Below are 18,021 nucleotides of genomic sequence, written 5' to 3'. Positions count from 1 at the left end.
AAATCCCTTCGGATTATATTGGCACCTTAATTGACCAATTAGAAGCGGATGAGAGCTAAATTGATGGCATTATGTTGTTTGACAATCACCATCCGGATCTTACACAACGCAATATCAGCCCCAATCAGCGTTGGTGTGCAGATAACAAAGAAGTCGATTATGGCAATGCGTTCCGTGTATCTGTCATTCTACTGAAAATCCATACAGAGCAGCAAACAACACTGTCTAGTCTAGTCAATGCAGCCCCCCCACCCCTCTCTCTCTCTATCTATCTCTCTCTCCCGCACACTTTCTCTCTCTCGCGCACACATGCACGCACGCAGAGTGGTACTTCTTTGAATCAGTTACCAAAGCATCGATGTGCTGCTCCTAGCGTCGTCACCTTGCAAGCACGGAAGTCACCTTCCAACCTCTGCGACTTTCTGCCCCTGTCATTAGCTACTATACCATTGAGTCCAGTGCTCATTTACAGGTTAAAGGCATTGCCTCATTCTAACAAACATATCGTGTGTGAAAGATTGTGTATTTGATTCAGCGTTCACTGTCAAAATTCTGCGGTCCACTGATCGGTGTTGGTCATAAGGGAGGAGGAGCAGGCGCGAGTCCACACCGCTCATCGCTGATCATTGTAGCCTACCGAGCTAGAGGTCTACTCTGCGTCCGTGTGTGGAATTAACCCAGCGCACAGACTGGCTGGTGATGAGGTTCGTCGTGTACACTCGACAGAGCATTGACAGAATCCCTCTCGAGCTGAAGAAACCGCCCCAATAAGGACACAGGCAAGAGGGGAAGAGCAACCGAAGAGCTGGTCTCGGCTGGAACGCTGTCATTTCTGCAAGAATGCATCTCTTCAGTGCCATGTTCCTACTAGTGATGTTAGCTGCCATGTCCAGTGAGGTAAGAACACGCGTACATCTCATATTTAATATGCTCTTTATTTGTTAACGTTTCATAAATGCCGGCTATTGGGGGTACAGAATACATATTCGAGGACTTGCCTGTGTCTATTAGACATATGCCAATGTGCTTAAAATCAATACTTGAGCAAGTGTGAAGAAAAACACGTTTAGTGGAATGAGTGTGAAATACACAAACGTCTTAGTGCGAACATGCCACACAATGACTCCAAATATGATTTTAGATGATTCCTCTGTATTATTTTTCCCCAGTCGTAAGGAAAATGTGTAGGCTAGTCAAATCTCACATCTGCGGCCGTCTGGCCTGGAATACAGCAGCATGGATTCAGAGGGGCAGGACAGAGAGAAAGTTGAGAGAGGAAGCGACAGAAAGGCTCTGGGGCTTCTCTGAGCAACAGAAGTCTATATTATGCCGGCACTGTACATCACGCTCCAGCGAGCTTGTGCACAATCCAAGTGTGATTTGCGAATGTGTGGACACACGTGTCAGGTTCAGTGTTAGTAAGATGATTGTTATTAGTGCTTTTCTAATGCCCCTTCAAACGCTAAACTATGTTCCGTGGTGAATGGACTTATCTATAGGCCTATGTCCTGGAGTTATGTATTTGCGGCTACGTTGGACCAGAGAAGCACTAAGCACAGACCTTTCCCTGAAACGATGAGCTCTGAAGTGACAGTTGTAAATTGAAGTGAAGGAAGGTAAATTATCTGACCCAGAAAACACTTGAAAGTCCAAGAGATGTGAATAATTTGTTATTGCGGCTTCAGCTGTCAGACAAAATAAGTTCTAGAACATGTTAACATGCTTAATGCAACAGTTAAATATTTAAAAAGGTTGCCATTTTAAAAAGATGTCTACACAAACCGATAATGTAGCTCCTAAAAGACTTGATATGACGTTGAAGTCTATGGGCCTATTTCAGCACCATGGACAGCGCTTCAGAGTGCCTTTGCCTAAAAACAGAGTTACAGGCTGACTACACCGCACGCGTAGCGTGCGCGAGCGTTGTAAAATAAATGTAGAAATCTATATTATTCAATTATTGCACCCACACTGCGTCTGCGTTGCCAAGAGCTAAAAAGATCGCAGATCAAGTGGCAAGTTCTGCCTCTCCCATCTCCTTATTGGTTTATAGAAGCAGGTGCCCATGTGGCATCTCGTCATTGGTTATACCCACGTGGGTGACTGAAAAATGAACGAGGTCAGTGGCGGTAATGCACCTAATTTATAAAAGTTGCCAATCGCAATATAAAGTCAAGAGAAGAAAAAGCCTGGAAGGAGGAGAGATGACTAGAAATGATTCAGTTGACTGTTTTATGTGTGGATTAATTGTCGGCGTAGAGGACCTTGTGCATTTCAGGTAAAATAACAACTCAATGTTTATATCCCAGGACAAATTAGCTAGCAACAGCAAGCTAGCTAAATAGGACAAATTAGCTAGCAAGTGCAAGCTAGCTAGCTAAATTGCCATAAATGTTTAATGCTTTTCGACCTGTCCCCAAATTTAATGTAATTGGTTCAGAGTTTGTTTTGATATTTTAACCTGCGTGTCGTGATCGCGTTTGGTGTGGGGGGATAAAATACATTTTGCACGAATGTGCACGATGGCACATGTGCGCAGCCGGTTTGGGTTCTGTGTTAGTGCTATTCGGTAATCCTTGGGACGACCCTTAACCCCAACCCTTACCCTAATCTTAACGATAACCGCTACCTAAAGCTAACCTTAAAACCCTTTTACATTTCAACTTAAATTGGTTGATGTCATAGTTGGGACTTCCCAAGGATCCCAGTTTTAGTGTGTAACAGTTTCCAAACCCTTTGTTTTGTTCTCACAATCACCGGGTAACACATTAATGGTCAAGAGTAAAGCTTGGGATGGACCTACAGTTGAAATAATATTCTCTGGCATGCCAGGCCTGACCCCCAAGTGTAGAATGTTATGTGCATAATTTTGCTGAGTAGATATGCCCCCTGAGAGTATCCTGACCATCACTCATGTTTGGGCAGGATTGATCAAATATCTTTTGAACCCCCAAGAATGTTCTGAGAATGATATGACTGTATTAACCATATAGATCAACAGCTGCAGATGTATACAGTATTCTGACTGTGTGCAAACCATGAAATGAAAACATCTGCTGTAGTTCATTTCTAGTACACAGTAGCACTGAGAGAACATCCTGCTCTCCAGAACGACTATGTTGTCTACTACAGAAGTGTGCCATGTTAACTGCCATGTCTACGTGCTGCGTTGAGACTTGAGCTGACCTTTTCCCAGAAATGGATCCGATGTTACCTGTCCTGAGGCCATGCTCCTTTCAAACGGTGGCGGTGACAATGAGACCCTACTGAGAGAAGCAGGTGGTGCTGTCAATGACAGGAAAGGATGTGCAGAGCACAGCCAGTGGTATCTCAGTGTAACACAAGACTTCATCTCTGTCTTTGTGCTCTCTCTCTCTGTCTGTGTGTGTGTGTGTGTGTGTGTGTGTGTGTGTGTGTGTGTGTGTGTGTGTGTGTGTGTGTGTGTGTGTGTGTGTGTGTGTGTGTGTGTGTGTGTGTGTGTGTGTGTGTGTGTGTGTGTGTGTGTGTGGTGTGTGTGTGTGTGTGACCTACTGATGGATTACTCGGTCCTGTTCAGTAGTGACAAAGCGTTTGGAAACAGACTGAAATGTGGACCTACTACCTGGACCTGTCCTATTTTCCTTTGGAAAAATGTTTTGCTATGGTATGCCCCCCAGTACTTAGGAAAACCCTGGTTTACGTATCATATGAAACCACCTGCGGAGAGACTTCTTTAGCCGACTGTTTCACCCACTCCAACATGGTCCATTACAGTGGTGCCCCGTCTAGCGCTGACGCTCATTGGAGTCAGAGGGCAGGAGACAGTAGGCAGGTGAGCACCCAACCATAAGGCATAAGGACCTGAGGATGTGTGTGTCCCAGACTTACTCTCAGGAGATACAATCATCTCTCTATCAGTGGAACTGTTTCCCTGCCTCCAATGGCTCATAATTGGCCTTGGGGGACAATTTGTTGTAAGTGTTTACATTAAATATTAATCAACCCTACAGAGAAAAAAAAAATATCGCGCCACACATTTCCCTAATGTAGCCTAGCTCTGCAGACATAAAGAATTTATTAACTCGACTGGCTGCATCTTCCGACTGATAGGAAGTCTCTCTACACTGGAGGAGTTTGGATATCTCACTCATATGTGCACATCTTCTCACGCACAGTCTCAGCACGGGCCCTACATTAAATATGCACTATGCTTTAATGAGACACATGCACTCGCTGGCTCTCTGCATGTGTTTGTTAAGTACCCACAATACCCCAGGAGTCCTGACAGCCAGTGATGCAGACGGACACCTGCTCGACCTTGGCGCTGCCTCTGTATGTACGCCGTTGTTATGAGGTATGTTGCATCACAAGATGACTGACACCATGCATACACTTTGCAAATGTGTGTCTGTGTAACAGTTGATATTTATGCATGGTGATCTTGGTAAATGTGCGTCTGTGTAACAGTTGATATTTATGCGTGGTGATCTTGGTAAATGTACGTCTGTGTAACAGTTGATATTTATGCATGGTGATCTTGGTAAATGTACGTCTGTGTAACAGTTGATATTTATGCATGGTGATCTTGGTAAATGTGCGCCTGTGTAACAGTTCATATTTATGCGTGGTGATCTTGGTAAATGTACGTCTGTGTAACAGTTGATATCTATGCATGGTGATCTTGGTAAATGTGCATCTGTGTAACAGTTGATATTTATGCATGGTGATCTTGGTAAATGTGCGTCTGTGTAACAGTTGATATTTATGCATGGTGATCTTGGTAAATGTGCGTCTGTGTAACAGTTGATATTTATGCATGGTGATCTTGGTAAATGTGCGTCTGTGTAACAGTTCATATTTATGCATGGTGATCTTGGTAAATGTACGTCTGTGTAACAGTTGATATTTATGCATGGTGATCTTTGAATTCTACTTGTGGGCTGAGCAGAGAATACATGTATATTTCAGCAGATAAAATGCACCGTAATTATGCTGTTTAGAGAAAATTGCACAGCACTGAAATATAATTGAAAATGACAGCATAATACATATATATTTAAGGTTTATTTTAAATTGGACACATTTGCAGCTAAAAGCTGAATTGCAGCATACATAGGCCTACATAAGTAAATCAAACAAAACACGTGAGATGCACTATACAATATTACAGTTCAGGCAAGGCACCACACCCTAATAGGGTCATGTTTTCCCTTATTCATATCACAATGAACTTCTACCATTTAAATAAAAACACCAATATATACATTTTTTTGTAATACAAAGTTTCTGAATTATTGTATTAAAATATGCAAACTGAGGCAATATCTAATAAGATCTGCTCATATTTCCAGGACTGGACTTTGAGCAGATTGTGGATATATACTTTTTTTAATCTTTCTATCTGTAAATTACTAAACCATGTGGGTAAACAGCATTTTTGGTGCATATTTCCAAAGAAAATGTTATCTAAAATCTATATTTGACAACATATGAACAATTCCCTCTATACATGTCTGGGGAATATATCTCAGTATAACCACGCAACATTTGGTGAATGCAGGTGCGTCTAAAGCTGAGATGAATTACTTAGTGTGTGGGAAGAGTCGGACTTTCAGGAAATGGTAGTTAAAGAGAAGTACAAGGAATTTAGTCTACCAATCACCAAACACCTATTAAGAACTAATCATGATCTCTTCAAAGTAAGATGTGATGTCCATTTGAAATCTCAAAATGTACACTACCGTTCAAAAGTTTGGGGTCACTTAGAAATGTCTTTGTTTTTGAAAGAAAAGCAAATGTTTTGTCCATTAAAATAACATCAAATTGACCAGAACTACAGTGTAGACATTGTTCATGTTGTAAATGACTATTGGAGCTGGAAACAGGTGATTTTTTTATAGAATATCTACACAGGCGTACAGAGGCCCATTATCAGCAACCATCACTCCTGTGTTCCAATGGCACGTTGTGTTAGCTAATCCAAGTTTATCATTTTAAAAGGCTAATTGAATACATTATAAAACCCTTTTGCAATTATGTTAGCACTGCTGAAAACTGTTGTTCTGATTAAAGAAGCAATAAAACTGGCCTATAGACTAGTTGAGTATCTGCAGCATCGGCATTTGTGGGTTCGATTACAGGCTCGATTACAGGCTCAAATGGCCAGAAACAAAGACCTTACTTCTGAAACTCATCAGTCTATTCTTGTTCTGAGAAATGAAGGTTCTGAGAAATGAGAAATTGCCAAGAAACTCAAGATCTCGTACAACGCTGTGTACTACTCCCTTCACAGAACAGAGCAAACTGGCTCTACCCAGAATAGAAAGAGGAGTGGGAGGCCCCGGTGCACAACTGAGCAAGAGGACAAGTACATTAGTGTGTCTAGGTTGAGAAACAGATGCCTCACAAGTCCTCAACTGGCAGCTTCATTAAATAGTACCCGCAAAACACCAGTCTCAACGTCAACAGTGAAGAGGCGACTCCGGGATGCTGGCCTTCTAGGCAGAGTTCCTCTGTCCTGTGTCTATTCTTTTTCCCATCTTAATCTTTTATTTTTGTTGGCCAGTCTGAGATATGGCTTTTTCTTTGCAACTCTGACTAGAAGGTCAGCATCATGTTTCCATGTAAAAATGTCAATTTCTATAATAATGGCAATATTTTCTCAATTATATTTAATATTATATAAATACTTTGTTCTAATTTGTATGGTTCTTTGATTTGCTAAATATGTAATGTGTTTTTAAAACACGTACTTTGATGAGTAGTAGAGTTACATTTCTGGAGACGTTTTTACATCAAAAGATAAAGGCTGCTTTTTCAAAATGCCTCTTTAAGAGATGCCAATCTTACCAGGTATATGAGCAGAGCTCACCTTTCAATGTACTTTCATTATCTCCAGCACAATACCAGTGTCTACATATGTGAAAACGGAGCGTTTTGTAGAAAAATATTTAAAGTTCTATTCGATAACATCATAAAAAAAGTGATTTTCAAACAATATGAGATTTGTGGTGACGTGGGGAGCAAGAACATACAGTACCCTCCCTCTGGCTAGAAACTCGTAGCATTTAAAAAAAGAAAACCGTTTAATCGTACCCTGTGATGTCACAGAGAAGCATTTTTTTGTGACCTTATCTTTTTATCCACAGACAATAGAAACACGCATGTAGAAATGTAGATGCTGGAGATAGTGAATATTGTAACGTGGATGCTGGGAGTCAGGAAGCAGGTGGTCAGTTTAATATAACAAGAAACATGGAACGATCCAACGTAGGAGTAGCGTCTTGACATGAACAAAACAGTACTGCCTGGGGAAAGAACCTAAGGGAGTGCCAGATAAAGGGGAAGTAATGGAGTCCAGGTGTGCCTAATGAAGCGCAGGTGCGCGTGATGATGGTTCCCAGGAGTGGTGGTTAGTAAACCGGCGGACGCCGGAGGGGAGGAGCAGGAGTAGACGTGACAAATATGAGGTTGAAAAGGGGCAGAAATCACTCTGACATTTCCTGGTTGCTAAAATTCTAATAGTTTGCCTAATTTCAGTTTATGTAACAAAACAAGCAATGGATAGTATAGAGAATCATTGTACCATCTAAACTGCTGGGAAATATATTTGAATTAAAACAAAAAAATTGTATATTCAACTGTTTGAAACTTAGGTACAAAATGTTAAGTAAAACTAAACTAATCTTAAGAATGGGAAATAGAAATAGAGTGCCTAGAACTTATATATCACTATTTAGACTGGCTTTCAATGAGAATGACAGATCTATAAATCATATTTCTTTGTGAATTTGGTCACCCAAAAGGTTACATATTGCAGCTTTAAGGCAGTAGCCATGATTTATGTTCCTATAGGTAATGCAGGTTTATGAATCATTTCGATAGCTATAGGTAATGCAGGTTTAGTGATAATTTCAGTAGCTAGAGGCAATGAGTTTTAGCATAGTTCCTGTACCTAAAGGTAATGTAGGTATAAGGATCATATGTTTGTAGAGGTAATGCAGGTTTAAGGGTCACTTCTGTTCCTAGAGGTAATGCAGGTTTAGGGATAATTTCATTAGCTAGAGTTAATGCAGTTTTAAAGACCATTTCAGTAGCTAGAGGTAATGCAGGTTTAAAGACCATTTCAGGAGACAGGTCAAATAAGGATTTTTTTAAGCCTCGAGACAATTGAGACATGAATTGTGTATGTGTGCCGTTCAGAGGGTGAAGGGGCAAGACACACGTTTTACGTTCCTTTGAATGGGGCATGGTAGTAGGTACCAGGCACACTGGTTTGAGTGTGGCAAGAGCTGCAATGCTGCTGGGTTTTTCACGGTCAACCATTTCCCGTGTGTATCAAGAATGGTCCACCACCCAAAGGACATCCAGCCAACTTGACACAACTGTGGGAAACATTAGAGTCAACATGGCTAGCATCCCTAAGGACCGCTTTCAACACCTTGTAGAGTCCATGCCTCAACGGATTGAGGCTGTTCTGAGTGCAGCTCAATATTAGGAAGATGTTCCTAATATTTGGTATACTCAGCTCAGTGTATGTTCCATCATTAAAATGTTTCATTTGAAACGTTATCAAAAACACAGTAAGCACTTAGCGAGTCTTTGCAGATCTAAAATCCAGATCAGAGTCCTCAACACCACAATCAAATCTAATTATTAAATGACTTTGAACTAAACAGAGGGCTTGGGAAGTAGAGCTTTGGGGGGTCTTGAGAGACTTCAATGTTTCTGTAATAATTCTTGTTTAAATCAGTGGCTGTCGGCTGTGGGCAGGACATCTTTACATGTACTTGAAACAACCTGTGAACACAACACTGCTTACTTACCGATATGAGAGCATGAGTGCAGTGTAGTGTTCCCATAGGAATGACTGGTGTAGACAGTGGGGTGTATTTACTGTTTGAAACAGTCTGGCCTTGAAGGCTGTGAGTGATGGAAGTTACCACTTGCTTTGGTGTTTTTCCCTGTTCAAATGCTGAGCTCAGTGAGCGAGAACGCCTAATTGGCTGTCATTCTCAAAGAGGAAGACAAAACTTCTGTAAATAAATCAAAAGCTTTATTTCCCTCCGTAATTTGTTCTATCCCTTGGCACCAGGGAGGCCGATAAACAATTGGCTGAAATAGACTGTCTGTTTAGGACTATTAAAAATGCTCCTCCTGTTTGCAACAGAAATTGTGCCCAAAGTTGGAGTCATTTGATTGTAAACAGCTAGCTACACATTAGAGTGAAGATAGCAGTTCACAGAAATGTACAGTATGTCTCACTTTACTTCACAAATACGTTGAGTTGATTATATTTAAGAAGCCAATTTCAACTTCATTGAAATGCAGATTACGCTGCAAAGGAGTAGATAGAAAAGCATTGTTGATTTAGTGGAATGTTCTGCAGGCAGCCTTTGTCTGCAGAGTCACATTCAGGGTTTTCTATTACCCTGGCATTTTGAGCAGAGACAAAACTCACACAGAGCCAATCATAGTTGTACATTACAATCATTTGGGTTTAATTGGTCCAACACAGACATTGAGAGGACACGCAGGACAGAACTTGGCCCAATTAGAGGGCAGCAGGACAAACAGCTGGCATGGCTGTCGTCCAATCCCGATCAGCTCCCAGCTGACCTGGTAGTGGGAACCCGTGCCGGGAAATCTCCTTTCTTGGTGCTCGTCCAATGAGAGGAAGCAGCATGACGACCATTTAAACCCCTCCCTGGGCCCTGCGGAGGCTGGTGTGATTGAACCACTCACAGGCTAAATTCCTGTCCTTGTCTTCCGGCCAGGAGGCGACTACACAATCATCTTACCAAAACAACACGGACACATAAACCTTATAAAACCACTCCTTTTCAACTTTCCTCGGCAATGAAATGGTTTACAATCAGTGAACCTGGGCTGTTAAAATTCCTATAAATTGCAGTGGATGTGACAGAGGGAGCAGTTGGATGGCATTCAAATAGAGAGAGAGAGTGAGAGAGAGGGAAGGGGCATTGAAGTAAGAGAGAGAGTCCTCCTTGCATTGCTCTGGGGACCCAAGGACGCTGGTAGGCAGGCCGCGCAGGGCGGATGGACAGTACGTGCTCTGCCTAGCAGCAGCCTAAACCTCCCAGCCAACCACACAGGGAATTAGACAAATGAAAAGCTGCGGGAGAGAGGGGTGTAAATCTCCCACGGAGAGGCGAGGACACGCACAAGGCTCGGCCTGCATCATGGCTCCTCAACCTGGAGGAGACGACACCCCGTACACTGGACCCACACTGGATTCTCTCTCCATCCTCCATCCCCCTCTGTATGGGCTGTGCCAATGGAAGTGGATGGAGTGGAATGAAGTGGGCTAGAAGGGACATACACTCAGACAATTAGAGAGATATACAGTACACAGATAACACACATACAGGCACAGGCCAGACATGCACACACACTCACTGATTGGTGAGATGGTGCCTCTTGTCCTGTGCAGTGATACGTACACCTAATTATAATGTTGTGGTGGGTGACAGACAGAAACAATCATGTTGAGCAGCATGTGGGCGAATAAACACGCAGTGATAGATTGATTAGTTTCACGCCCGCCACCACATTCACGTGCTCTCTCCATTTAGTCATACATCGAAGTATACCGCTTCACAGTCTGTGGTGGATAATGAGCTAGCATTGTGTTTGATTCAGGGCTGCTTGAGGAGATTGAATAGTGTGTGCTTTAGTGTCATAGCTGATTACTGTAGAGCTTGAAGCAGCGCCAGCTAATGAGACTGTATTGTGTGTGCCAGAATTGTTGTAGCGTAAGGAGGTTATGTCACAAGGAGAGTCTGTTCAAGGAGGGGTGGGAGGAGAAGGAGGTGTTGTGCTGGCTGCTCCTCCGTTCCTCCTAATGTCTCAGGCTCTTTCATGTCTTCTTAACCACCCTGAGAGGAGTGTGTGTGTGTGTGTGTGTGTGTGTGTGTGTGTGTGTGTGTGTGTGTGTGTGTGTGTGTGTGTGTGTGTGTGTGTGTGTGTGTGTGGGGTGCACCTCTTCTACAAAGTAGGTCAGTAGACAGAATGGACACTGCTGACCGGGGAGTGATATTAGTGTGATGCTGAGGTACAGGAAGGGGAGTGATATTAGTGTGATGCTGAGGTACAGGAAGGGGAGTGATATTAGTGTGATGCTGAGGTACAGGAAGGGGAGTGATATTAGTGTGATGCTGAGGTACAGGAAGGGGAGTGATATTAGTGTGATGCTGAGGTACAGGAAGGGGAGTGATATTAGTGTGATGCTGAGGTACAGGAAGGGGAGTGATATTAGTGTGATGCTGAGGTACAGGAAGGAGAGTGATATTAGTGTGACACTGGGCTGAGGTACAGGAAGGGGAGTGATATTAGTGTGATGCTGAGGTACAGGAAGGGGAGTGATATTAGTGTGACGCTGGGCTGAGGTACAGGAAGGGGAGTGATATCAGTGTGACGCTGGGCTGAGGTACAGGAAGGGGAGTGATATCAGTGTGACGCTGGGCTGAGGTACAGGAAGGGGAGTGATATTAGTGTGACGCTGGGCTGAGGTACAGGAAGGGGAGTGATATTAGTGTGACGCTGGGCTGAGTTACAGGAAGGGGAGGGATTTTGCTGTGAGGCAGGGGTTAAACAGGTGAGGGATGGGCACTGAGCAGCAACGGTCTGGGCTGTAATGGACCACCAGAACAGATGGAATGCTGGGTAGAGTGTGCATGAGGTCATCGGCCTCCTCGTCCCTCACACTAACACACTGTCCCTGTATGGCGCTCCGAGACGGGGTTGTCTCACAATGTTTCTGCCTTTCTAACTGGTGGTCCAGTGTGGCTCAGTTGGTAGAGCATGGTGCTTGAAATGCCAGGGTTGTGGCTTCAAATCCCACTGGGGACCAGTACCAAAAAAAAAGGTATGGAAATGTATGCACTCACTACTGTTAGTCGCTCTGGATAAGAGTGTCTGCTAAATGACTCAAATGTAAATGTGAGAAGGTGTTCTAAACTGACTGTCCCACTCAGTATTCTACATCAGTATTCTACATCTGTATCTATCTGGTCTACAGCAGCTCTGACTTCAATATCAGATTTCTTTCAAAAATGTCAGATATGCTTGATTGAACTTGCCTGGCCACAATTGAGCAAATGAAGTAGTCTCTTTCAGCACATACTGTATATTATAACACGTACGGTATATTACAACACATACTGTCTATTACAACATGTACTGTATATTACAACACATACTGTATATTACAACATGTACTGTATATTACAACACTGTCACGCCCTGACCAGTTAAGGGTTATTTGTTGTTGGAGTTTGGTCAGGATGTGGCAGAGGGTATTTGTTTTATATGGTTTGGGGTGGTGGTGTAGGTAGTAGGTTGTTTTATTTATGTATTCCGGGGGTAGTTGTTTGTGTGCACTGCGTTTGTTTTAGCCTGCCACACTGTTGCCGTTGTGAGTATTGTTTTTTTGGTTTTCCAGTGGATACTTTACTTGTTTTTATCAATAAACATGAGTATCCACATTCCCGCTGCGCCTTGGTCCATTCCTGAAGACAGCTGTTACAGAACTACCCACCACCAAACCAGGACCAAGCAGCAGAGGAACGAGGAGGAAGGATGGACATGGGCAGAGTTAAGGAGGAGTGTTTCCAGGGCTATGGAAGAGTTTAGTAAACCCGGGAGGGAGCCCCAAGAATTTTTTAGGGGGGGGGCACAAAGGCTATTTGGCGGGGCGAGATTGGAGGCCCAGGCCAGCTCCCCGTACCCTTGTAGGGCAGACTGGACAGGTCCCGTGCTTTGGGGTTGGGGCTGTGGTGAGGCCTGGGATTTTCAGGCCGGTAGGCACAGTACCAGCGCCCCGCATGTGCCAGGGCGAAGTAGGCATCGAGCCTGAAGGGGTGATGCCAACCCTGCGCTCAAGACCGCCGGTGCGCCTCTACGGTCCGGTGTTTCCCGCTGTGCGCACTAGCGTGGAGGTGTGTGTCTCCAGGCTGGCACGTCCAGTACCAGCCCCACGCATCAGGCGTCTAGTGCGTCAGCCCAGCCTCGCCAGTCAAGGGTCACCAGAGCTGCCCGCCAGTCAAGAGTGGCCCGACTGCCCGGGTCTGCCAGAGTGGCCCGACTTCCCGGGTCTGCCAGAGTGGCCCGACTGCCCGGTTCTGCCAGAGTGGCCCGAATGCCGGGTCTGCCAGAGTGGCCCGACTGTCCTCCGGCCCAGCCCGAGTGGCCCGACTGTCCTCCGGCCCAGCCCGAGTGGCCCGCCTGTCCTCCGGCCCAGCCCGAGTGGCCCGCCTGTCCTCCGGCCCAGCCCGAGTGGCCCGCCTGTCCTCCGGCCCAGCCCGAGTGGCCCGCCTGTCCTCCGGCCCAGCCCGAGTGGCCTGCCTGTCCTCCGGCCCAGCCCGAGTGGCCCGCCTGCCCTCCGGCCCAGCCCGAGTGGCCCGTCTGTCAGGGTCAGCCCGAGTGGCCCGTCTGCCCGGCGCAGCTATCGGCGCCACCGAAGTGGGCGACGCCGAAGGTGGAGCGAGGTCCACGTCCTGCACCTGAGCCACCTCCAGGATAGGTGGGTTGGGGAGGGAGGGTGTATCACAGTGCCGTCGTTGACGGCAGCCACCCTCCCTTCCCTCCCTTCCCTCCCTTATTGTTTAGGGGGATATTTTTTGTTTGGGGGTTTGTTTTTTCTTTTAGGTGCATTCCGGGGTCTGCACCTTTTGGGGGGGGGGGGGGGGGGGGGGGGGGTACTGTCACGTCCTGACCAGTTAAGGGTTATTTGTTGTTGGAGTTTGGTCAGGATGTGGCAGAGGGTATTTGTTTTATATGGTTTGGGGTGGTGGTGTAGGTAGTAGGTTGTTTTATTTATGTATTCCGGGGGTTTTGGGCACTGCTCTGTGTTTATGTATTTCTAGGTTTAGTTAGTTAGTTGTGGGTATAGGTTCTAGGTTTGTTTTCTATGTAGAGTTAATTGGGATTGGACTCCCAATTGAAGGCAGGTGTGTTGAGTTGCCTTTGATTGGGAGTCTTATATAGGAGTGTGTGTTTTTCTTTGGGGTTGTAGGTAATTGTTTCTGTTCAGTGTGTTATGCTGTCAGTACTGTTGAGCTGTCGTTATTTTCTTGTTTTGTAGTGTTCCAGTGATCTTTTTTTGAATTAAATGATGCTGAACACTAACTCTGCTGCATTTTGGTCCACTTCTTCTCTCCATGACGACAGTTGTGACAAACACATACTTTATATTACAACATGTACTGTATATTACAACACGTACTTTATATTACAACACGTACTGTATATTACAACACATACTATATATTACAACACATACTGTGTATTACAACACATACTGTGTATTACAACACATACTGCATATTACACTGGAAAGTATATGTACAGTGAGCTTTGATGGTCCTTTTATTTTACATTTTTTTGTGCATTTTACACAGACACTTTTATAGCAGGCAGTCCTTTTTACAGACAACCTTGCTTCTTGGACCACATTCAAATAACAAATGGTAAACTCTAGAAGTAATTCTGGCCAGTCCTGTATGGTTGGTGTCTACACAACACCAACACCTAAAGAGGACTGTCATCATCATTCCATCATATATTACCTGTCATTGGTTTGTTTTTTCCATGTGCAGTTACATAATGATTCTAGTCAGCGTAAGCTAATAACCTTTTTCATCCCAATTATATTGATTGACTATCGGGTTACAGAGGGAAGGTTGTGTCGTATCTTTATTCATATGCTCATGTCTCCTCTCCTTAGCTTAGCTGACCAGGCAGGTCAGGCAGGCTGGCTGGTGCTGGTGGGATGAATATCAGCCATACCAGATAGTCTCTCCCTCTACGCTGCAGGCTGCACAGCTCTCAGAGGTCTGTGGAGGATGACTCTAACCCAATGTGACATCCCTCTGACAACACCCTTCCAGAGCTGGGCTGGGCCTTGGCTACACGTTATACACACTGTGTCCTCTGCTGGCTACTTCTATTACACAAATAGATCAGTGTTTCTCTGGAGACGCAGAGAGGATTTAACATGAATAGATGAACAAACGTAAGAGAGGCGTGTGGTGTAAAAACAAGATGTTGTATTGTCACGTACGCTAGATAGGTGCAGTTTTACATGGTCAGCCATAGTAGTACAGAGCCCCTGGAGGAAATTAGGGTTAAGTGCCTTTCAGTTACTGGCCCGACGCGCTAAACGCTTGGCTACTTGTACCTGTGTTGGGGTGAGAGTGACAGCTGATGGACAGACAGGCAGTCAGGACGTGGAGTTGTGCGGTCAGCATCTTAGGACAGGCTGACAACCCTGAATAGGGCAACGTGAGGAGTAACCGTAGTAACTGCAGCCATGGGGATCACACAGCCTTTTTTTAATGTTGCGGTAAGCAGTAAGAACCTCCTGACCAGTTTTCTGTACGACCTTGCTTTCCCCAGCTCAATGAATCTTTTATGAGCTTGGCGATGTGGGTTTCTGTGAAGAAGATTGGAATATAAATATGGCAGTTGCGCTTAAAGCCCACAGCTTCTCTCTGTGATACAAAGCTTTCATACTCACTAGGAGACAGAGCAGATTGGGCTGCTGCTGTGTGTACCTGACTGCACTGCAGTGCTCTCCTACAGAACGCTCCTCTTTTATCACATTCCCAATCACAAGACACACATTTCCATATCAGAGTGCTCTCACATTCCCAATCACAAGACAATATTCCATTTTAAAGTGGAAAGATGTCATCATTGGAATGGATAGTGGACACACATTTCATTCCAGACAGCTCATTCAGTACAATTTTCCACATTCAGAGTACACAGGTTCCATATCAGAATGTCAGAGAGAAGCTGTTTGATATCAGACAATTCGCACCCGGTACAATGGCCACCAGTCAGCTGAGGATGAGTTCTCTAGTGCTGTCTGACTCAGAATCAAAAGAAATCAAAACGGTACATCCAGACACAAGGAGGAAATCAAAACGGTACATCCAGACACAAGGAGGAAATCAAAACGGTACATCCAGACACAAGGAGGAAATCAAAACGGTACATCCAGACACAAGGAGGAAATCTAAACGGTACATCCAGACACAAGGAGGAAATCTAAACGGTACATCCAGACACAAGGAGGAAATCAAAACGGTACATCCAGACACAAAGAGGAAATCAAAACGGTACATCCAGACACAAGGAGAAAATCTAAACGGTACATCCAGACACAAGGAGAAAATCAAAACGGTACATCCAGACACAAGGAGGAAATCAAAACGGTGCATCCAGACACAAGGAGGAAATCAAAACGGTACATCCAGACACAAGGAGGAAATCAAAACGGTACATCCAGACACAAGGAGGAAATCAAAACGGTACATCCAGACACAAGGAGGAAATCAAAACGGTACATCCAGACACAAGGAGGAAATCAAAACGCTACATCCAGACACAAGGAGGAAATCTAAACGGTACATCCAGACACAAGGAGGAAATCACAACGGTACATCCAGACACAAAGAGGAAATCAAAACGGTACATCCAGACACAAGGAGGAAATCTAAACGGTACATCCAGACACAAGGAGGAAATCTAAACGGTACATCCAGACACAAGGAGGAAATCTAAACGGTACATCCAGACACAAGGAGGAAATCAAAACGGTACATCCAGACACAAGGAGGAAATCAAAATGGTACATCCAGACACAAGGAGGAAATCAAAACGGTACATCCAGACACAAGGAGGAAATCTAAATGGAACCCCCCCGTGAATGCTGCAGCCTCTCCTTGTCTTTCTATCTCCCTCCATCCCTCCCTCTCATAGAATTTATACCTTTCTTCCTAGTGATTTCTGTCCTCTTCACCTTCCATTGTGAGTGTGACAGTGCTTCCCCTCCTGCTGAAAGCTAACTGTCGGAGAGCTTTCATTTTGTGGATGACCGGCGAGTGCTGCATGGCGCTGCGGAGGCGGGCGGGCGGGCGGGTGGCGAGAGGAACCTTTTTATCAATGTGTTTCTGCAGTGAGCACCCTGTCACAGCCACTCAGTAGGGTCATTGATGAGGGGGGCCTCCCTGACGGAGCCGGGGCCTGAAAGTCGCTAGTCAGGGGAGTCATCGCCTGAGCTGTAGCCTGACAGCGTATATCAAGCAGCTCCTCCAGGCTCTTCTCTTCTCCTCTCTGTAGGCCCATGGTTGGGAAGGTAAAGAGGTAGCTATTAGCTATACAGTCGAAGCATATGTTTGATATATATATGTTTGATATATATATATATATATATATAAAAACACACTAGCCTATTCTCTCTGATTTCAACTCTTTGGGACTTCCTCAACATGATAAAACACAGATATACCCATGTAGCAGTCACTGGCCATGCATACCATAACAGAGAATGCAGCAACGGCAGCAGACTTGTAATGATGAAGTGGGAACTATTTATCTGCACTGTGGTGTGTGTGGACAAAAGCTGGATGTTGGACCAAAACAAATACTGTACTAGACACATTCATCATACCTTAGAACCAAGGACTGCAAATATGAACAAAATATTAACCAAGGAAATGTTGGCCCGAGTGGTGTGTTTTAATGGATGCCAAAGTCAGGCTTCCTCCAAACAATTACCAAGAAAAAAAATACAAAAATAATACATAGACAATTATTTTTCTTTCAGTTTGCAAGAGGCTGAATGTATCTCACCAGAGAAAGTATCAGAGCGAGTGAAACAGCGCCCCTCTGTCTCTGTATGTGTAGGCCGTTTCTCTGATGCTGTCTGCTCAAAAAGGGTATGACATTGTTGCCGCCCATAGCATTGACTGCAAGGGAAGCCAGGGAGCATTTGGCTTAATAATTTTTTTCATAAAATAGTAGCCAATCAGCTAAACTAAGAGTGCTCAGCTGTGAATGGTCCTGGCACACCAAAAAAAAGCCAGTTTGCATTTGGCTTCACACCAATCACATCAGAAGTCAAACGTCATTGACAGAAAACTCATTCTGTCATTGTCCTCTGGTGGCTAGCTAGGTAAAATCGTTCCTTTTCTAAATGACTAAATTAACTATGGATAGAGATAGGATTTAGGC

At 44.5% G+C, this 18,021-nt stretch overlaps 1 protein-coding gene across 1 annotated transcript in view; it reads left to right on the top strand.

Moving 5' to 3' along the window:
* The first annotated feature begins 323 nt into the window (after positions 1-323).
* LOC106601278 (noelin-2) overlaps positions 324-18,021 on the top strand; it is a 75,510-nt gene continuing 57,812 nt past the window's right edge. Inside the window, exon 1 of the mRNA XM_014193365.3 lies at positions 324-897. Coding sequence (XP_014048840.2) covers positions 841-897 — 57 coding nt within the window. The 5' untranslated portion in view covers positions 324-840. The remainder of the gene's footprint in view (positions 898-18,021) is intronic.

Source organism: Salmo salar, chromosome 03, assembly GCF_965601325.2.
Source record: "Salmo salar chromosome 03, fSalSal1, whole genome shotgun sequence".
Taxonomy (NCBI): domain Eukaryota; kingdom Metazoa; phylum Chordata; class Actinopteri; order Salmoniformes; family Salmonidae; genus Salmo; species Salmo salar.
The sequence above is the reverse complement of the archived record's forward strand: the minus strand, read 5'-3'. Positions and strand labels throughout refer to the sequence as shown.